The 22,354-nt window shown below is 50.0% G+C and overlaps 3 protein-coding genes across 3 annotated transcripts; all 3 read right to left on the bottom strand.

Moving 5' to 3' along the window:
• Positions 1 to 1,435: 1,435 nt before the first annotated feature.
• Positions 1,436 to 3,535, bottom strand: ALTATR162_LOCUS54 (uncharacterized protein; the record flags this gene model as incomplete). Its single annotated transcript, XM_043307647.1, has 4 exons — positions 1,436 to 1,986; positions 2,032 to 2,828; positions 2,938 to 2,987; positions 3,044 to 3,535. The coding sequence occupies 4 exons, from the start codon at positions 3,533 to 3,535 to the stop codon at positions 1,436 to 1,438; spliced, it is 1,890 nt and encodes a 629-aa protein (XP_043163582.1).
• Positions 3,536 to 12,963: 9,428 nt separating this feature from the next.
• On the bottom strand, positions 12,964 to 14,145 carry ALTATR162_LOCUS55 (uncharacterized protein; the record flags this gene model as incomplete). The annotated part of the gene is made up of 2 exons (XM_043307648.1): positions 12,964 to 13,409; positions 13,464 to 14,145. 2 exons carry the CDS (start codon positions 14,143 to 14,145, stop codon positions 12,964 to 12,966), a joined length of 1,128 nt encoding a protein of 375 aa, XP_043163583.1.
• Positions 14,146 to 14,560: 415 nt separating this feature from the next.
• On the bottom strand, positions 14,561 to 15,782 carry ALTATR162_LOCUS56 (uncharacterized protein; the record flags this gene model as incomplete). The annotated part of the gene is made up of 5 exons (XM_043307649.1): positions 14,561 to 14,852; positions 14,914 to 14,936; positions 14,991 to 15,374; positions 15,418 to 15,628; positions 15,685 to 15,782. The coding sequence occupies 5 exons, from the start codon at positions 15,780 to 15,782 to the stop codon at positions 14,561 to 14,563; spliced, it is 1,008 nt and encodes a 335-aa protein (XP_043163584.1).
• Positions 15,783 to 22,354: the final 6,572 nt, after the last annotated feature.

A 22,354-nucleotide genomic window follows, 5' to 3' on the forward strand; every position in this document is an offset into this window, starting at 1 on the left:
GTAGTTTTGCATGCGATTTCGAATCAACGTAGACTGCGCCTCTATCTCGCGGGCGTTGCGCGGTGTTTGCGCCTCCCAGGCGACAGTGCCTAGTGCAGGTGGCGTCGGCGTACGCAGCTGCACATCTAGCTTTAATAACACAACCTCTAGGTCGTATAGGACTAGCCTAGCACCTCGAAAGCCTGCGTGAACATTCTCTAGTGTAAACGTCTTCTTATAAGCTTCTTTGAAGGCTAGTAGGAAGGTTTCCTTGTTAACATAGTAGATGCGGCTGCGTGCTAAGAGCGAGATCCCATCGCCGTAGTGGCGCTTCAACAGCGAGTAGGGGACAACGTTAAGAGGCTGCAGGAGGTGCGATGAGTAAGGTGGCATGCAGAGAGCGATGATCTTGTTCTCCTTGCAGTAGTCCTGGAATTCTATTGAGCAGTGGCTCTCATGGCCGTCGATAATAAGCATCCTGTACGCCCCAGCAGAAGACGCCTTTGTATAGGCGTCAAAGTGCTTAAGCCACGCCAGCGCGAGGTCGTTGTTGATCTAGCTAGTAGGAGAAACAGTGATAATCCAATCGCGAGGTAGATCTGCAAACCAGGAGGTGATAAGGACCTTGCCTGCAAGGATGAGGAAGGGTGGGATAACGTGCCCTGTCGCAGCGACACCTTGTACTAGAGTAGCCCACTCGCGATCGCTAGGCTGTAGTTTCTTCTGTTTGCCAGGTTTCTCTGAGCCTGTAACAACAAGCTGAGAGGATATCTTGCCCATCAGAAAGCCAGACTCATCAAAGTTCCAGATGTCCTCATCCACAATACCATATTTCGCCTTTATGGATTGAACTAGGCTGAACCAGGGCCTGATAACCGCTAGGTCCTCGCAGGCAGCTCGCTGGCGATCGTATGGACGGCTCCATCGCGTGCGCAGCTCAGGTGTACGCTTAATAAAGTTATCAACCCAGTTCTTGCCCGTAGGCTTCCCACCACGCTCCCTTAGCAGTCTATCAGCCATATCTCGTACGTTTGCCTTCGAGGGCGGTATACCACGTAGACTCTCTTCAAGTATACGCTGTACAATCGCCTCCTCTTCTAGCTTTGTAAGGCGCTTTAATTTTGGCTCGCAGTCGCGTTGAGGGCGCTTCCCATTACGGTGCCGCTGTATCGTCCTTTGGGGAACGCTGTAGATTGCCTTAGCGCGTCGTAGGCTTTTTACTTAGTTGCTTTGAACATCAGAGATAGCAAGCTGTACGTCGCCTTCAGTATAGAGTCTTAGAGCTTAGTGTTGTTGTGACATTGCGTGTTGTCGCTGCGCGTGCGCTGCGCTGGTGTTTGGTGGGGCGCTCACTTGGGTGGGGCGCTCACTTATGAACCACGTTATGTTATATTTTTAAAAGATTGTTTGCCTGGTTCGCCCTTCGCCGAAACCACTGAACACGTTGGCCGCGATCCTATTGTGGGGGCTGCTGTCCGTGTTGGGTAGAACTGTCCAGGCCGTAGTATTCCGTCCCTTGGTCGAAGTTTGCCATGCGATGATTCCCAAAGAACAACGGTAACTGTGCCTGGCCGAACAGAAAGTCTGCAGGGGGCTCGTTGAAAGGCCACGCCAGGGAGTTGAGATCAAAGCTCCCGCTGTTGGCTTGAGAGTAATAATCATCGTTGAAATAAGTGTCGAGGCAAGGGGTTTCTTGGAGATACTGGAGATCTAGGTCGTCGTACGGTTGAGAAGCCATATAGGATGCGGCTGTTGGCTCGTTGTAGGGTTGTTCCGCCATCTCCGCTGCCCATTGACCAGTCGCGACATCTTCCCTAGATTGTTCATGTTTGCCTAGCATCTTGCATACGATGTTGTATGCACGTTCACTGACGACATCATTGGACTTCATGGCCTTCAGCCATCGAGTGAGTTTCCCCACGCATGTGGCGATGTTTGACGGATCTGTTGGCCAATGAATTGCTCCCTGCGCCAACTCGAGGAGCAGCACCGTTATAGCCTGCATAACTACAAAAGTTAGTCGGCCCTTTTTGTTGCAGAATTGAAACTCACTGATGTGTACACTCGACCACCACGGTCCTTTCTCGTAGATCCATCGGGGACCAAGGGGTTCAGGCAGCAACAATGCCAAATCTAGGGCGGCCTGAACGCAAGCTTCGGCTGTCCTCCAATTAAACTCGACTGACTCCTCGCTTTGGCCTTTTTGGCGTATGTCCCGTCTGCACAGACAAGGTCGAGTAATGCAGATCTTAGCACTCAGGTAACAGAAATGGAGCACTGATTGCTCGCGCCCTAGGCTAGGCTCCGCGATCGATGCTGTACTGAATGAACCATGCGGAAGTGCTTGCAGAGCCCATTCGTTCAGTTCTGTGGTTAACGAGGATATCTCCTTCTGCATACGCTTCCATGAGTGAATAGCGGGTTGTGCAGAATAGAGGTTAGACAGTATCTTGTGCTGAATGAGATCAAGACCTACGTAAGCGTTTAGGAACGAGTCTGGATTTGTGACCGTTTCTATAGAGTTGAACGATTGCCGGACCTGACTCTGGGTCGATGATGGCGCGGGCGGTATGGGATTCGATCGGGGCGTGGAGCCTTCTGGCGGTGAACTGCTCCTCGGACTACATCTCTCCGTCATGATTGTCGGAAGGGGGACTGTACAGTCCTTTATTGCTATGGCACGCGGTCGTCCCGTTACGGAAGTGAGGACACATTCGATCGAATGGAGGGCCCACCAGAGTTGTGCCAATGCATTCTTTCTGCTCGTCGGAACGGAGGGATCCTCGTTCCTAAGGTGGAGACCAGCTGCTTGCGCATATCGAATGGACATACCAATCACATACCAAGCCCTGTGCAACACATGTTAGTGGAAATGCGCAATATATTGTACTGACGCTAGAGCGCATCCTTTGAAGTAAAGCTCGTCTTAGGGACGTGCTCTATGCAAACTTCACATACCTATTAACATAACCAATAGTCAGATGGTAGAAGGAGAGAAGCCCAGTCGCCTGTATGCTGTTAGTCAGAGATTGACTCCTGGGTTACAAGAGACCGAAACACTTACTCGTATGAGTGAAATGTCAGGAGCGCAAATGAGTGTCGTGGTTTGATTCAATCCCAGGAAGTGTACTGCCCTCGACATATATATGTGATGGTCGCCGCCATCGGCTCGCCAGTCGTCGCCAACAAGGTGCGAGAAGCGTGCTCCGATGGCGAAAACAAGGTTAAGGATGGCTTTCCACTTTACGCAGACGTTTATTGTACCGCCGCGCTGGGAAACCCGATAATACGTTTGTAATTGCTCCTCGAATGAGCTGTCAAGGATCCGGAACGGATCATGGACCGCTACCTGATAGGACTCGAACAGTTTCTTGGCTATCTCGACAGGTGGAACAACATCTGGGTCGTCAATGTCGATATTGATGTCAGTGTTGTCAGGATAGAAGTAGCAATCTGAAAGAGGCCCGGCGCCCGCTGACTGCTTTTGACGTTCATAAGGTGCATCAGAGCGTTTGAAGGGAGCCCCCTCGCTGTCTCTAGGTGCCGCATATGGCATGTCGGACGACCCGCCTCCAGACTGATCTAGCTTTCGTTGCAAAGTCCGCATCCATTGGATCTGAGAGTTGCGACCCATATAGCCCTTCTCACTTGATCCGAGGTCCCCTAGGACATCTTCCTCTAGGAAATGGAGATCCTCGTTAGAGCCCACTGAGGATGAGACGTGAGCCTCGTCAAACGCCTGCCTGTCGCAATCCATTTCATTAGACGATGACGTCCTCGATCGTTTGTTCCATGACTTGATGGATACGGATGGCGATGGTGGAGGCGTGTCATTTTCAAACTCTTTGAGTGCATCATCAATTCTCTTTGTATGCTCATTATCGAGGGCGCCACGGATGTCCTGGAGCAGTGTGGAGAGAACCTCACTCTTGTGAGTGGTCCTGTTCAAGTCAGAAGCGCACTGAAGAGATATTCAAGTCAACTCACTCTCTTAGCCGGTCCCGACGTGGCAGATGGTATATGCAATCCTCGTCATGCTTCTCGCAGTTGATGCAGCGCGGTCTAGTGCCAGAGCATTTCGTTTCTGCACATGTTAGCTCGCACAATATGTCCACACGAAGCAACTGGTAGGTACGGTCGCAAAGACACGATTAGATATTATACTCACTGCGCTTCCAGCATCTATTGCACTACACCTCTGATTAGCGTCATGGTGCGGGTTCATGGAAGTACGGTACTTACTGCCTTATCCACTCTCTCGGGACGAATACGGGGTGGATTCGGAAGGACAGTCTGCTGGTCAGGCCGCCTGAGCCGAGGGATGGCTACTTTGGCGCCAGGGCCGCTGCTGCTCTCCATTGATGTCAAGCACCTTTAGAGGTGGCTTGAGTCGGCTGGGTGGAGCTCGCGTAATCGTTCAATAGGAGAAGATACCGGGGCGCAAGTGCAAGCTGATACGTGAGAGACGGGGCTGTGACGATGATATTACGCACAGTGTATGATTGTAGCCAGCAAACTGGAGGGTGCAGCGTTCACAGCTTCTTATGACGAATTATTGCAGAGAGATGACGTAGCGGACTGGTGGCAAAAGTGGCAAAGCTTGATTCAGCCGGTTGAGTATTCGACCAATCAATCTCGCTACGTCTGCCGCGCCACGAACCTCTGTATATCAGCGCCAGTTTCAGCATCCTACAGCCTCGCGTCGACGACAACCGTCATGGTACTCTATTGTCACCAACCTTTATCTCTCTTAAATATTAATTCTTTCCTTTCTCCTACAAGGATCGTCTGCTGCACCTTATTGATCCCATGAATATGCATTGCTTCTGCGAAGCATGACCCTTTAGTCAACTGCTCTCGGCCATTGACATCGTATGTCTGCAATTTCAGCATCTTCATTAAACAGAAACTAGCCCAACAGTATCTTATAGGCTTCGCACAGCTATCTAACATGGAAGTACTCATGGCATCCTATCCAGAGTGGCTAGGTGTAGTGTTCAGTCAAGCACAGGTCGTGCCTTGCCACCGCTAGCAGGAGGTGGCCGACCCGCACTGGCCACAGGGTTGCTATAAACATCCGCACTAGATAGCATTACAAAGAGATACAAGGGCCGTTGTCGATGACAGGACGACATGCAGCCTTGGACAGCGTAGTACCCTACCGAGCATAGCTACCGTCAGATCTCTGCTCTACCCCTACCAGCGCTCATGAGCATCGACAATCCAAACTCCTCATCACCCTCAGAGATCAAACTGGAGCACCTCACCACGCCCCTAATGATTGCAGTGCTCATGCAAGGAGCCACTCGTTGTACATCCGTGCGACAGCTGCATCCCCAAGGTATGCAGACCCTTTCCACCTTTGTACGTGCTTGCAACGACCGCGTTCTTCTAGTAACACTCACTGCGCTTGCTAAGCCTAAACTCAGATCTTGGTATTCTGCATCATGCCATGCCCACCCTGTTCTTTAGATGCCACATAACTCATTATATTCTCCTTCAAAGAGCTTAAGCAGCATTTAGCTGCTACTTCGTATATGTATCGGTTGCGATGTGATCGAAAAGTACGAGGATGTGGTAGGTCGGACGAGGGATCAAAGGCGGGCCTGCGGAGCTGTAGGGCGGCGCGACGATTTATCTCTATAACATGTAAGCTTTCGCGTTAGCTATAATCATCTATTGCACTGCGTCTCGAAATTGCATAATGGCTGTATCGGAAGTTAGTTGCGGCTTCGATGATGAGTGTGTTCGTTGACGCGAGCTAAACGCCGGGGGCCTTTAGACCTAGGTCTGCTCCTAATCCGCGCCGGTTTTCAGGTGTCATGGCGCGCTTGGCAAAAACGCCACACAGCCACACAGCCTCCGATCTAGCGCACTACAATCACTCAAGCTCAAGTGCATTGCTCGGGATAGGATGATGATATAACAAGCTGTAAGCCGACGGACTTTCGACAGGATGCATGAGCTTCTGACGCACCTAGTGCTACCTAAAGCGAGGCGGTCGCGTGACGCTTATACTAAATTATCGTATTGCACGGTAAGAATAACCTATTTCTAGAAGATACTACCACATACTGGACTTTACGGACTAAGACTGCTATTCCGAGAATATCTATTCTTGTCATCTGTTGTTGACATTGTTATGTTTGGGATTGTCTGCGGCGTCCCATCACGCAGGGTTACTCGGTTTCTAAACCGCCACGCTGACCAGGTTACCACCAAATGGAGCGCTGGTATTGATCGTGAGCGCCATGAAGCTGATAGTAGAGAAAAGTACGAGGCATACTTCAATCTACTTTACTCCAAGATGCGCGAGTACGAGCTTGACGAGCGCAACACGTACCAGACTTGTCAACAATCAAGCCAATCAAGCCGGTCTAACCTAATATGGTAATCCACTAACTCGCGGAGGTTAAGATCTTACTAAATGTAGTTAGATCGGCTTGATTGGCTTGATTGTTGACAAGTCTGACACGTACAATATGGATGAGAAGGGCTTCTTTGTCGGCATCGCCTCACACTCGAAACGAGTCTTCAGTAAGGCAGTTTGCGCGTCAAAAGAGCGTACTGAAGCGATCAAAGATGGCAACAGACAATGGGTAACGCTTATTGCTTGCGTATGCGCTTCTGGAGAGGCACTGCCGACCGCCCTTATCTACCAGGGATCCTCTGGGATTCAATCGAGCTGGGTTGACGACGTAGAGGTCTGAAAACATCAGGTTTTCTTCTCCAACTCGCCTACAGGCTAGTCAAACAATGATCTTGGGCTTGCCTGGCTCGAACAGGTGTTCAACCGCTATACTAAAGCCAAAGCGCGTCGACGATGGCGCCTTCTGATCCTTGACGGCCACGGCAGCCACGTTACCGCCGATTTCCTGGATTTATGCGACGCCAATCGAATTCTGCTTGCCATCTTTCCCCCGCACTCAACTCACAGCCATCAGCCGCTCGACGTGGTGCTGTTCTCGCCGCTCGTGAGGTACTACACCACAGGGCTCAACCACAAGCTCCACCAATTGCAAGGACACACGATAGGCGCGAAGCGAGCTTTCTTTACAAACTTCTAGGCGGCGTGGAGCTCTGCGATAAAGCCGGAGACGATAAGGAAGAGTTTTCAAGCTACAGGCGTGTGGCCGATGTATGCGGAGCCTGTACTAAAGCGCTTCAACAACCGCACTTCGCGACAAGATCACGACTCAGAACTTAGAGACAGTAGCGGCAGCGATATACCGAAGCAGCTGGTGAATTTATTTAAAACTGCAGTCGCTGACAAGGCCCAAGTTAGAGCTAAAGAGCTGTTGGAGAGAGTGGAAACCGGCGGCAACAAGTTACAAGAAGTATCAAGCTGAGGCTGCGAAGGTGGCTCGTCAATATGCCGCTGAGGAGAGGCGCATGGTGAAGAAAGCGCGGGCTGATGAACTGGCTGCAGCTCGGGCGCTCAAAAAGCAGCAACGCGAAGCTGCAACCTCACAAAAATCTCACAATACAGCCAAAGAGGCTAAGCGAAAAGTCTCACACTGCAAAAAGTCCGACAAAGCGTCGTCGTGTTGTTGGTGCTCAGAGTCAGCCTGAGGCTGCACCTGAGCCGCCGCCGCCGCCGCCTCCACCTAGAGTCTCAAAGCGCGAGCGTCAAATCAAGCCAACTGAAAAATCTAAATAGATAGAAAGTTTCGCATACATCTATAGAACAATACACCAAGAAATCTCGCGATAATCACTTTTGCGCGTGGCTGTACAGCCTCATCTTTCTGGAGTCCTGTTGTTGTTCGGGTGGCTCATCGGCTAGGATGCTACAAACAATACAACACATACACTCTCTTCTAACTTCTCTACGTCTACAATACCCGCACCCAGCCGTGCGACAATGTTGGACAATTCTTACAATTCTTCTAGCGAATCTAATTATCTACATAAAAGAAATTACTCTAGCCATAATTGCCGTACGAACTTAACAGTAGCACGCGTCTACCGTATATATTATCTCAATGGTGGACGCCTCCTCCACTACTAACACCGGGGCCATTTGTAGGGTTCCTATCGCGCTCCTTGTTCGACGACTACGAAGCCTGTGAATTACCGAGAAGAATAAACTGTAAGTCACTTACCTTACTCTGAATAATCTAGCCCTTCTCTATAATCATCTGCGCGACTTCCTCAATCTTGTGCGTTCTAAATTCACTCTCCAGCTGCGCATTCGACGCTGGATCCAGGATGCCTTGCGCTTCTTGTCTATGAAGACTCAGCAGTACTCCAGGATAGCTTCCATTCCGAGGAACATATTTTTGTGAGACGAAGACGAAGAAGCTATCTAACGTTAGCACGTCTACGAGTGGGATTGTCTTGTCTTTCTCCCAGTCTCGTGTTGTTTCAGCACTCGCGATGTATATAACGTAGTCGTCCCCCGTGTTTGGGCCTTTGTAATGCATTTTGACTTCCAGGGTGTTGCTGCGCGTCACGTATATCTACAAATCTGAGGTTGGTAGTTTTCTTGTCGCAGAATCAACTTGCCTTTGAGGTCTCCTTGCAAGACTCGCGAAATCTCCTTGCTCCAGGGATTTTATAACAATCGAAAATGTGATTACCAGATTGGAGTATTTTGGTCTTCATACCTGGCCCCGGGCCTGGAAATCATTTTTGAGCACATCACTAACTTATTCGCAAAGCTGCGCTAGGGTACCAATCCCGCGGAGTTTGGAATGAGCATCGTCATGGCACCGTAGGACCATGAAATCGTAAGCTCCAAGAGCGAGATTCGGCGCATAACGCATTTTTAGTAAGCTGGTGCAAAATGTCCTAGTGCGAGCTCTCAACGCTCGTACGCCTAAGGAGTCGTCTACCATCGAAACTGCCCAGGTGCAGAGAATGGCCATCGCATATGAGATTTTCCGAGATGTCATAGATGACGACTGATTCTTAAGTTAGATTTGTGAGCACTTCATCCGAGAGTTTATGAACATGCCTTGCCATGTGAGCTTTCATACACTGGCGAAGATACTGCGGTGTTCCACATTAACCACCCACTCTTTCGGCCATGGCCGACTGGCTAGGTCTTCCGCAAAAGCAACGCTCTTGTAACAGCCAATCAAACAGCTACAGCCCACTCTTAAGGTCGCCATCTTCGCATTGAAGTAGCTGTCTTCACTCTCGAAGTCATCCATGACGACTTCGTCCGTGTCCTGTTTCTCCAACCCCCCAACCCACTCAGCTACAACCTCACCGCTGCTAGTCGATGAAGAACGTTTGCGACATTCAATGGACATAAGCAGACACTCCATAGCGTTGCGTATCTCTTTCTCTGCTGCTTGGAGATTGGAGACGTAGTGGGGTTCCTTTCGCAATTCTATCATCGCAGATCCCGATACACCTATCAATGGACTGAAACGGATGTGACGCGACAGGTTGGCCTTGCCCTGCAGGTCGTAGGTGAGTACCATTGGCGTAATCGGGACTGTTGCAGAATCATAGGATATGATTTGGAGAGTCGGCCGGGATGACTCCTCGTCGAGAAGCGGAGTAGGCGGATAGGAAATGTTCCTGCGTAAGCGTGGCTTGCAGGGGTAATTTTCTGAAGATGATGGGATGTCCATGGCTAGATGTGACGCATAGTAGTCAACGTAGAAGAATGAGAGTAAGTTTTTGTTCGATTGTCGCGGTTACTTGTAGCATATTTCAAGCCGGGTCAATAGAATGCAGTTGTTGTAAGAGAACCATTCACCAGCCAAAAAGGGTTTACGTTGTTCACGATAATAGCTCCTTGTGAGGTCATACTGAAAACAGTCGTAAAGTCACGCGGACGTTGGCCGCGGCTAGATGTTGCTTCATTACGCTCCAATTTTGTCACTAGGGGAACAACAATATCTCGTAGTTATGATGTCTTGTTAAAATTTAGATCTCCTCATGCCTGTTAATGAAACTTGTGCCTGGTTCGGCTCACCTGCCTAATCATGAGTAATTCACTACCGTACTGTGTCCCTACGCGCATTGCGCGCAGAGGTGGTAAGATTTGTCCCCCTTCTGAGGTGTGTCCCCCGCACTAGTGCTAGTGAATATCAACTACTCAATCTAATTTGGTGCGTGATCTAAAAACGCGAGACCCACTGAGGCTGACGGCCGTGTGGGCCCGACGGCCGTTTGGGCTACCCACCGAAATCGATCACCAACTTTTACGATTAATAACTACACCACTATGGGCCCAATTGAGGCCGCAATCGCGGCAATCGAGTCGCGTAAACTAGGAGAACAATTTAGCTATCGCAAAATTGCAATTCAGTACGGTTGCAGCCGAACGCTGCTCGCTCGCTCGAAGACACCAAGGCCGATCGGGCTCGCGCGAAGCCATGGCACTCAATCAACAACCTCTCCACCTACAACAAGAGCAGGAGCTCCTAGGCTATATTGATCGCCTCACAGGGCAAGGCCTACCACCTAAACGGGCTACTATACGATCGATCGCTTCTCAGATCGCGCACAAAGAGCTTGGAGTACACTGGGTCAATCGCTTCGTGCAGAGGTGGCCCGACAGGCTGATCTCAAAATGGACTACGGGCATGGATAACAGCCGCCACAAAGCCGACTCAGACAAGAAGTAAAGCCTCTACTTCAACCCCCTACGCGATAAGATCAATCAATATCACGTCGAGACGCGTCATATATACAATATGGATGAGAAGGGCTTTATGCTTAGAGTCGTCGGCCGCACTAAAAAGATCTTCAGCAGGGCTTCATACGAGGACCGGAGGAGTAGAAGTACTATACAAGATGGCTCTCGCGAGTGGATTACTCTTGTAGCCTGCGCCTGCGCAGGTGGATCTTATCCTGATCCTAGTCTCATCTATCAGAGCAAATCTGGATCGATACAGAACTCCTAGCTTCAAGGCTTTGATCCTATGTTCATCGGGCTTATATATCCTCATCCCATTCTGGCCGGGCGAACAATGAGATCGGCCTAGCGTGGCTTAAACAGGTGTTTGATCGCAGTACAAAGGCGAAGGCACGATCAAGCTATCGATTACTTATCCTAGATGGGCATGGGTCCCACCTCACGATGGAGTTTATTGACTACTGTGATCAGAACAAGATCCTCCTTGCCGTATATCCCCCTCATTCAACTCATACGCTGCAGCCGCTCGACGTTGCCCTGTTTAAGCCTCTATCAACTGCTTACTCAAATGAGATCTCAAGCTTCATGGCTCGGGGCCAAGGGCTCGTCTCTATGAGTAAGAGAGACTTCTCCCCGTTGTTCTACCGAGCCTGTGAGGCCTCATTTAAGCAATCGACGATCCTCCGGTCCTTCGAAGTTACAGGGCTATCACCGTTTAATCCAGAAGTAATACTGCAACGCTTTGCTCCTATAGCTTCTGGCAGCGACAGCAACTCCTCAGCCCTTAGCGCTTCTGATTGGAGAAAGATTAGGACGCTTATTGATCGTGCTATCAACCACAAGGAGATGACGAAGATCTCTCAGCTTAACCGAACAGTCCACCGGCTATTAAGCTGAGCGAAGCTTGCTCAGAACGAGATTAGAGACCTTAAGGAGGCTCTGATTAATGAGAGGAAGCGCAGGAAGCGAGGGAAACCGCTCTTACTCCAAGAGCCAGAGGAGTACAATGGTGGAGCTGCGTTCTGGTCCCCAAGGAAGGTGAGGGAAGCTCACAAGCGCCAGCATCAAAGGGATCACGACGATCAACAGCTACAACTCCAAAAAGCCGAGGCAATCAAGCTGCGTAAAGAGGCAAAGGTGATCAAGGCAAATGAGATTGAGGCAAGGCGTGAGGCTCAGGCAGAGGCCCGTCTACTCCGCGCTCAGCAGAAGGCTGAGGAGGCTGCTGATCGAGCCGCCCGAAAAGCAGCTCAAAAGACTCAACAACGACTCCAACAGGCTCTCAAAACTTCCCAAAAGGGTAAGAAGAGCACTCTCAAAGTTTCTACAACGCCAGCTCTAAACGACACTGTTGTGGGCGATCATGGTGATCGTGATCAGCCACCTGATCGAAAAACAGGCCTCCCGGCTCCGCGATCGCGTCGCGCCCGATCAATCAAGTTATCAGCCAAATACAAGTAGATAGATATATGTAATACAACGTCTAGATCACTACTCTAAGAAAGATCGCGATAATAGCTATTGGGTGAGGCTCCACGACCTCCAGTTTGGTGGTGGTTTTGGTGTTCGGGTGGCCCAAACGGCCGTCGGGCTCACATGGCCGTCAGCCTCGGTAACAACAACATCAGCAAAACACTGCGATAGCCCTGTCTCACCAAACACTATAGCCACACGCCTAAATCGGCCGTAATTGCGATCACAACTAAAGCAATTAACTAAGTAGTCAATCAAACAACAACTAGTTACTTGATTTGATTGGTAGCTATCGCGACCCTCTACTTGACTTGGTATTCGATTGCTTCAACTAATCAACCAATCAATTAATTGCAAGTTATTTGCTTGTTGACAACTATGCGTGTTTTGTCCTTGAGAAAACTTCCGCGCTATGTTCTCACGTGATAGTGCTTTTGTTTGTAAGTAACTTCACCACCGCCTTGTGACCTCTCTCTGAAGTCACCTGGAGTGCGTTGATGACCCTCTTTGTCACCTGAACTTCGCTTTCGCATCGTTGCAGAAGAAGGATCATGATGTCTCTCCCCACTTCTCACGTCTTCTGCAGCGGCTTTGACCACTCCTTCTGTCACTTCGACTTCGCTTTCGCGTTTTTGAAGAAAAAGACGCATGATATCCCCTCCCACTTTCTTCGTTTCTAACGGCACCTTTGATCATATCCTCTGACAGTGGTACCTCCAGTCCTCGCCGCATCAGAAAATGTTCTACTTCTCTTATATCAGATGTTTCTACAACTTCTAAGAAAGATGTAGCATTTCGAGAAGCGAGCACGATGCAGTGCCACAATGATTCTATGTGTCATGCCTAGGCACCATTTCCCTTTTCGCCATTCGCTCAATAGTCCTCAATGCAATTTACCGCTGTACGTCTCCTTACTGCTCCCTCTTCATCTCCAACTTCTCTCCCCTAACACGCTGATCCTTCTCCGGCTCCCTCATCCTCGCCATCCCCCTAGTCGGCGCATTCATCAGACTTGCTACCGTAAGATGCACACTTCTGGGCGCCATCTTCATCATCAGCGCATTCGCCGCAGCGTTCCAACTGCTAAACACCTCTCTCTTGCCCTTGCACAAGCCCCTGTATCCCGCCATAGCCACAGCTTTCGGATCCTCCAAGGCGCCAGGACCCATCACCCCCATCATGACTGTCTCATCAGCGTGCGCGCGCGTGACGAACTGCGTGTGCACAGGGCCGGGCATGAGCTGCGTGTTAGTGATGCCGGGATAGGCGCGTAGTTCGACGGAGAGGGCTTCTGAGAAGGCGCGGACGTAGTGCTTGGTTGCGTGATAGATGTTTTGGCCGGGGGAAGCCATCCATCCTAGGATCCTTGGTTAGTACATGCTCACTGTGTATATATCGGGCGTGAACTCACCGCCAACGCTGGAGATCTGGAGCATCCATCCCCGACCTCGTTTGATCATATCTCTGCCAAAGAGCTGCGAAAGCACAACCAGACTTGTGCAATTGAGGGTCGTCATGCCCTCCGCCAGTTCGATGGGTTGTTCGAAGGTGTCGCCTGCGCCTCCTAGGGCTGCGCCGTTTACCAGGACATCCACGATGAAACCTCTCTCGGTGACATGGTCATAGAGTTTTTGAGCTGCTCCTGGGATGGAGAGATCGGCACTGATCGTATAAGTCTTTCTCGCATACCTCTCCGAGATATTATTCTTAACCGCCTCAAGTTGCTCCTCGTTCCGTCCTACTAGGATCAGATCGTGACCTTTCTCCGCAAAGATGTAGCTGAGCTCGGCTCCGACACCGCTCGAGGCTCCGGTGATCAGGACGAGACCCTGGGGTGGTTTAGGTCGGGGAAGGAAAAGGCGCAATGGTAGGAGGAAGGCCGCTGCCATCGGAAGGGCTAGAACAGCCGGGAGACCGAAGAAGAGAACGGAGGCTACGATAGCGATGAGCTCGAAGTAGGAGATGAGGTCAACATTGATGTCGTCGAGTACTAGCCATGTAGGTTTGTAAATAGTTGGGTTGCCGTTGTCGATTGCGCGATGGGAAAACTGTTGATCACCATTGTCTTCGACAGATACACGAGCATCCGCCATGATGATTAGTGGTTGCGGTTCAGTCTTTATGAATTATTAAGCTAGGTCGTGGGGCGCGGCGAGAGAGTGTTGTGAGAATGAGGGGCGCGAGACGTGCGGTTGTGAAGGAAGACGGCACCGGTGCAACTACTTTGCGCAACAGTGACATAAGTGGCAGCACAAGCTGGAAAGCACGTGTCAAATTGACATAGAACTGACGTATTATTTGGTCTCCAATCAATTTGCTGTCAGGACGCAGACGCGGACAAACTTAAGGCCGCTGTTGGTGCAGATGTGGCATGTGATAACTATGGGGTGGCTCAGGACAGATCATATCAGGAAAGAGTTTGCATTAAGATAATTTAGCTTTAAGCGGACATACTAGGACAGCCAACGTCCGTTGACGGACTTGAAGAAGGGAGTAGCAGGCCGTAGCTCACGAAGTAGCATTCCAGTCCACCAATGCATCATTACCGACCTTGTCCTCGATGATCCGAGTGCTCAGGTCCCATAAGGCAGCACCTAGAGCCGGATCAGAGGCTTGCTTCGTCTCCTTACCAGGCTGGCCAGGATCATTAAAGTAGTAGCCATTCCAGCCTTTCTCCTCGACCTCAGGGCTGGTCGCAGCGTACAACGCGCTGTAAGAACCTTGCTCAACGTCGCGTCCACCGGCGAGCATGATAGCGGTCACTATCTTGCCGAATAGACCGGGGTAAGCATCTTTCCACCTGTTGTCGCGGTATTGGTCAGCAAATGCGCACAATGACCACCGAGATTGGGGATACGTACTGTTGCTGCATGGCGGTATTTACCTGAGATCATGATTAGCGACACCTGTTATATCAAACCAGAGGGACGTCGCTTACCGCGCCTGGATGGACCGAGAGAGCGTAGATGTTGTCGTTATTCGGCTTGATGACCCGATCGAGCAGACCGTACTTGACGCCGAGGATGATGGCCAGCTTCGTCCTGCCGTACACTTCCAGATTGCCGATCTCCGGGTTGTTGATCTCATCAAGCGAGCCAAAATGGACTACCGAAGGAGCCGCGCGATGCTGCTCTGATGACTCGAATACGATACGGGGTGCAGGCGTATCAGGCATCTTGGATGTCTTCCGAAGCAGGGGGTACAGCAGGTTGACCACATAGAACTGTCCAAGCCAATTGATTTGGAAGTGGCGGTCAATGTGATCGTTGGTCTCTCCGTATTGGTTTGCATTAATGCCGGCGGAAAGAATGAGCCACATCGCCTGTCAGCTAAACAGCCAAATCACTCATTGTGTGTAAACTCACCAAGTCAAGTCGCTCCTCGCGCTCTCGTATCTTCGTGAAGACCTCTTTGACCTCCTTGAGCGTGCCCATATCGCATCCTTCCCATTCGATCTTCGCATCCTGACCACACTCTTCCTTAATCTTCTTGATAGCCTCTTCACCTTGCTCTTCCTTGCGGTTGACCATGATCACTCGCGCTCCGTTCTGAACAAACGCTTTGGCGATTTCGAAGCTGCGTTACAGTCAGTGATAAGACGTCGCTGCAGACCACAGTCTTTCGTATCTCACCCTATGCCCATGGCACCGCCAGTGATGAGAGCGACTCTGCCATTAAGATCGTGTATATCCTTTTTCGGGCCAATAACGGGATGTAGAATAGACTGCATGAGTACTGAGGCGTTAACGCGTGAGTAATTACTGTGTAAGTTTGGCTGTGTAGGTAGTAGTAGGAAGAGTTCTAAGGTTGCAGCGTTGGTGAGGTCTTAACGTGGGATAAAGACGCGTCGTATTTGCTTGGTATGCGTGGCGTCATCGCGATTTCATTGTGTTGTCACGTCGCGCAAACGTCCCTGCCATATTTCATAATGGCCCACGCACACAACAGCATGACTTGCATACACTTAGAGCAGTGTAAGTGGTTGTCGCAATGCTGAAGCCCGATTGCCTAAGCTAGCAAACGGGAAGAGAAGCCACCAACCAGATGTTTGAGGCCTTGGCTGACTAAACACTTGGCCGTTGATAGAAACCTTAGGAGTTTACATTCAACACTTCACGGTCACAAAGCAATGTACGTATCATCTGTAATTTAATCGCCTAACCCATGCATCTATCGCGGTCTTTCCGACAGATTTCGACTTCAAAGAGTTGGCATTTGCATTCTCACCGCATCATAGTATAGCAGAAGGTATAGGTGAAGGCCAACGTTGGTGTATTGGCTAGCGCGTGCATAACCCCAAGGCCTTCGGAATGCCATCCGAAAACGTGAAGCTAAGCTAGCGGACCGGGTTTCGAGTCACCCGGGGTTTCAACTCACTGACCCGAAATCAGCCATCCACATGAAAATCGTGTTTATTCTCTCAACAGAGTTACAATTGCCACTCTGTACACATAGACTGAAGCGTTTAAGCTGCTGTTTCAGCTGCTACTCTTTCTGCAGCCCGTTCCTCAGCATTGCTCTCTCGTTGTGCCTCAAGAAGCCGTGAGGCCTGTACGGCAACCATAATTGTATCTATCTCTGCAAAGCGCTCATTTGAATTTGTATAAACTTTCTTTCGTAGTTGTTGAGGCTTAAGAGCCTTAAGTTAACTATAAAGTCTCTTGTTTTCTGTTTTAAACTGTGCTGCCCGTGTATTTACTACTGCAAGTGCCTTACCCACTTTTTCAAAGAACTGATGAGTCTTGCGCGTAATACTCTCAACCTTGTGAAGCTGTCTCTAAGCTACAAAGACCGCACGAGGTCCGTAAGGAGTAGAGAGATAGCTCTAAGTAGGTTGAGGTTGATTCTGAGAAGGTGGCGTGATAGGCCTTTGAGATACCTGAGATGAGTTGACTACCCGGTCAATATTGAACGGACAGATACCTGCAGTAGCCCATCCTGCTCGCATAACTCTCTCAGTAATTGCGCGCTCTCTTGCGTGATAATAAGCTGTGATAAAGCGCTCTTTTTTGACAGACGCTGCGTCATCAAGATACGAGAGAGCCTGGATCTGCTGCTAGTAGAACCTCTTTACAACTGAGAATAATGAGAGATCTAGAGGCTGTAGGACATGAGAAGAATGAGCAGGCAGAAACAGGAGATAGACCTTATTCTGTTTGCAGGCCTATAGGAACTCTAGGCTAATATGGCTGCCGTGGCCATCTAGGATTAGCATCCTCCAGCGATCGTGTAATGGAGCTGTCTTAGGCAGAAATACCCGCTGCAACCACTCAGCTCCTATCGCATTTGATGTCCAGCCATTCTTAGAGGTTGTATAAAGCCAGTCAGGAATTGTCGCAGGAAACCAGGTACTCTGTAGGTTCTTCCCTTTGAATATGACTGAACTGCGCAGTTTCTTGCCCGTAGCTAACACGCACTCGATTATTAATGCCTACTCGCGGTTCTCTGGCGACTGATGGTAAGCCTTCTTTTTCTGACTGTCTGCGAGTACTCTAGTGTTTGCACATACACCTAAGGCCTTCCCAGTCTCGACCATATTCCATGTATCCTTAGCTCTTATATCCAGCCTCGTACGAGTCCTCTCAAAGAGCTCAAGAAACGCGCGTATCTGTGCTGGTGTTGCTCCCTCAGCTCGAGCAGCTTCAATCTTTCGACCTACAACAGATGCGACGCGTGCGTTGCGCTTTAGGAAGGCAGCCATCCAATGCTTGCCTACAGGTCTGTGGTCTCCATTCATCCGGAGGATTCGGTTCGCCATTTCTCGTGCGCGTGCGTGTGAGGGAGGAAAAGCTCGTGCGTCTTCTTCAAGTATCCATTGTACGAGAAAGTCCTCCTGCTCTGGAGTCAATCTTTGCTGGTATACGTGGCTGGTTTGGCTGTTCTGTGTGCCTCGTACACGAGCAGAGAACGTAGCTTGAGGGATGTTGTAGGCCTTTGCGGCAGCTCTTTGACTCTGGAAAACATCAGCATTAAGATCGCGGATAGCTGCTTGCATAGATTCTTCACGGGTGTCCATTTTGGCGGTGTGGGTGGCGAGAAAACACGTGTTTTGATGAGGGTGTTGGGTTGTGATGAGTGAGTTGAAACCCCGGGTGACTCGAAACCCGGTCCGCTAGCTTAAGCAGAGACTACTTGGAGCGAACAGCGCTGCCACAACCATGGTTTCGATACCAATTGCTCACCTCCATAAACACGGTCAGCAGTATTACCGTCGTGCCTATCTCTGATCTCCGTACGCTACCATGTCAGCGATGGTAAACGTGTCGAGGTCAGCTTCCATCGTCGTTATGCTAGCAGCTGGCATTATGCTATTCTCCTGCTTATCACCGAGGACATACATCATACTTTTGAACTTCATCACTTGAGAAGGCTGACTTCTCGACACGGCGGACAGTAAGTACTGTGATGTAGGCTGACACTGTAGTGCAGATTGTTGGCACTTGCTTTACAGATGGCCTTCTATCAGCATAAGCGTACTGTGGGTCAGTGACTATAAAGGTGCCGGTGCGACATGTTCGGAAAGCTCGTCTGTGGTCATACATCGCTACACTCAAGGCTCACTTCTGGCGGGGATCTGCGATGTTAGCCACCATGTCTTTTGTTGAGACACTAGAGAGAAGGCTTGTACTGCGCTAGCTGACATTAGGGAAAGCCTCGCGTGTTCAGTTCCGCGTCCGGTTCCGCATTTCCGGTAGTTCCGCACTGAACTCCGCGTCTACATCCTGCTTTGTCCACACAGTGAGTATCCTGTGGCCTTCATTTTGCATGAAACTAACATGCATGCCAGTACGGTCAGCGCCGCTTGGCGCCGAATCGTGCTCTTGAGGCTTAGGTCTGTAGTGTTTCTCAGGCTGCTTTACGAGGTGTGAGAGCTTTATAGAGGCCTTTTCAGAGTCGAAGCCTAGCTTCTAGGAAATTTGTCTTCCTCCACAGCCGTCTCGTATATTTTGTGCGTCTGAATATCGTGGTGTGCACACGGTCGCGTCGGCTGCGAGCGCGGATCATCATGGCCAAGCCAGGAGGTATCATCCTACTAGCTTGTACAATCTCTAGTAACTGCTGTTACCTACACCTCAACGATCTTCGCTGACCTCTCTCTCAGGGCAACTTGATACGCATATACGAATTATGGAATCGAGTTTCAGTAAACTGCCCGGTTTTCCTGACTAGCATCCATACTTCCTGTGCAACAACTGTGTAGCTGACTTACACGCCGAAACTGCTTGCCCGTTCTTGAACTGCTTGTTGCAGTCAATGCTAACCAGTCACACAGTTTTGGTGGTGCATCTGAACAAAGATTTCCTCAAGAAATCACTGACAAATATCGAGAAGACTACTCGAGTCGCGGGAGTCGTTCGTAGCTTGTCCGCACCTTTGCGATATTCTCTATGATCGTCTACTCTACGTAAGTCCCGATCCCAAAGAGTGAGCGGCTCGTTCGCCTTTATCAGCTCTATACCTATGCTTCAGCGCCTATTGCTGAAGAAAAGACTGCACTTGAAAAGAAAACTGTCCTTCAAGTCAGCTCACATGGTGGTATGAAAAAGATCTATGACCGAATGCTAGGCGAGCTTCACAGTATCAATGCTCCACGACTGACTACTGGAATAGGTCAACGTCATGGTCTCTGGTCTTCCCAATGCGCTGCTCATACTTGTTCACAATTAGAGTCGTAACAGGCCAGTCCTCCTCGAGGGCCGTAGCTAAACACTGAACAGGCCTCAGTTAGCCCCGTCGTGTCTAGAGCTTTAACAGAATATCAGTCACGACGGCTCCGTCATGCGTCGCTGTGTCCTACTCCGGACGACGATCTTGCTTCCGTTGTTGGGATACAGGCGACCATACTGATAGTAGTGCAGCGTACCCGAAACATAGATCAAGAGCGCTTATTGCTGTCTACCCAGGTGAGCGATCCATAAGGCTGTGTATCTCTTTGCGGGGCTGTGCTCAAGCAAAGCGTGGAGGCGTTGACCTCGGGTTTGCCACTTGATTTCTGCTAATCCAAGCTTTACAGGCATCCGTTCTATTGTGTTTCACGCATAGACCCGACGAAACTTCCGCAACTATTGACAGTCAAGTACGCGATCACTCCGTTTGTTGCGTGTAAGTATAGCAACGTTCAAAGGTCGATCGCGCCGTGGATTCAATCTGGAGCTTGCTAGAATAGCTGCTTGCTGTTACGCTGACATCTTCCGACCTTGAGCAATCGCCGCCTAAGCATGTGCCATTCATTCATACTTCTCGCAGCGTCGATAGACGACGACATGACCAGCATGACCAGGAACTGTCATTCGGTACCTTCAAGACTAGAGTAGCAGGGAAGTCAGCCCAGACACTAAGGCAGTAGACATCCTCGATCCTGTCGAATGGCAACCTTCGTCCTACGACCCTACCTCCGTCGAGCTGAATCAAGATCCTCGAGGTCCGCAAGAGACAGTAAGTCCTATCTAGACCCTCGATGATCATTTGAGATGCATCAAAGCTGTGAGAATAAGCTTGAAGGCTGACCGACAAACCCCTAGACCTCGTTCGGATGACGCTGAGGCGCGTATCTACAATCCGTCGTGTCCCATGGAAGTGTGTCCGTGGATCTCGCTAACGCCAATCAGCCTTTGTGCCTTCAAATCTTTGCAGCGTACCATCTATATAAGGGGCGCACCGGCCAAGGTCGAAGAAGTCGTAATCCGAATATAGCTTCTGGACTCACATAGCGCCTCAAGCAGGTAGCTACGTAGTTTCAAGCGCGCTCCGACTCTCAAATCTTCCGCAGATTTGAGTTCCGATACGCGACGTTGAGTACTTTTGCTTGCAACTGCGACGTCATCTGCTAACAGCTATCTCGTAGCGCCCTGACCCCGAAATCAAGCCAGCGGTTGGCCTCGCTCTTGAGATGTACTGCGCGATGGGCCATTAGGTAAGCAATCATTGATCGTGTCTGCTGGTTCTGTACAAGCTCTGACTGATCAGTAAGGTCTGATGTCGATCTTCCTGCGCGCACGAAACACATATCACAGCCGTCGTCAGTTGAGTTTGAAGCAATTTGCACGTCGAATTGACAACATTCTACACTCCCTTACCCGCAATCAGCTAACTGTTTGAACCAGATTCGTGATACCTTGTGCATGTAAATGCTCTGTGTCGCGATGTTGCGTAAGGGAACTTAGGGAAGTCGTGGATGTATGGGACGAGCAAACTGTGTGAGCCTTTCTTTCCTCTGGCATCTCAGCCTGACTTATCGATAGGAAACCTCACGGCACAGTCGCTGATGTGGACCATGCCGACATCTTCTGTAAGCCCAAGACCACATCACATAACTGCTTAGTAGGCATGACTAAGTAATTCATCCAACTAACGTTACTTTCCAGTTCAGATCCTACATTTGTAGGTACACTCTGCATTTTGGTTACTAAGAGAGCAGCAGAAGCGAGAGACGTATGAGACGAAACCAATCCGATCAAGCCATCCAGCCACGCCAGAAATCGACGACACGTGTTCATCTATTCCTTACATCGGGGACGACAAGTCGCTCGCATCCAAGCCTGATCAAGAAGCCTTCGTTCAATATAACGCGGGCATTAGTGTTAATTACAAGAAGATCAAGGAATGCAGCCCTTGGAAAGCTGGTATAAATCACGAACAGGGCTTTAGCTCATCTAAGCTACATAATCGTTGGTCCGAGTGCCGCGACACTGTTGCCATCGAAACCTTCAAGGTGGATATGACATAAACTCGCCACTTCAGGAAATAGTGATACACAAGCTGGAGCGTCCCAAGCAAAGGTCTCAACACCATGAACGGGGAAAAGATCGTGGCGGCGACATCCACTTCTGGAAGCGGTGCTGTTCGATCGACATACGTTAGGGCCGAGCAAACTGTCAAGCACTCTGAAGAAGCCGAAATGATTGCGCACACGATTCCAGGGCCTACTAGACAAGCTCCTGATAATCGCCTCAGCAATATAAGAAGCCTTAATCTACAAACCTGGTCAGAACGACTGATTCGATTCGAAAACCCATGTAGTTGATGGACAATTGGAGGTGTAACGACGATGCTGGTCTCTAATGCCGAATGTTAAGCTTCCTCTAGCAACGCTACAACATACGGAAGATGAGAAGTACGCATCGAGGTATAGGGCGCAGACTGCGCAGTAAGCACAGCCGTCGCCGCCGACAACGGCATCAAACTCATGCGCCCATCTTCATCGACCGTTCATTTCGATTGAGGAAACAACATCTTCGATCATGCCGAGACCTTATGGAGACATGTCGCCGATCGCTCCGGATTTAGGTGGCCATAGATTAC

The sequence above is a fragment of the Alternaria atra genome (assembly GCF_907166805.1).
Source record: "Alternaria atra isolate CS162 genome assembly, contig: 14, whole genome shotgun sequence".
Classification (NCBI taxonomy): Eukaryota; Fungi; Ascomycota; class Dothideomycetes; order Pleosporales; family Pleosporaceae; genus Alternaria; species Alternaria atra.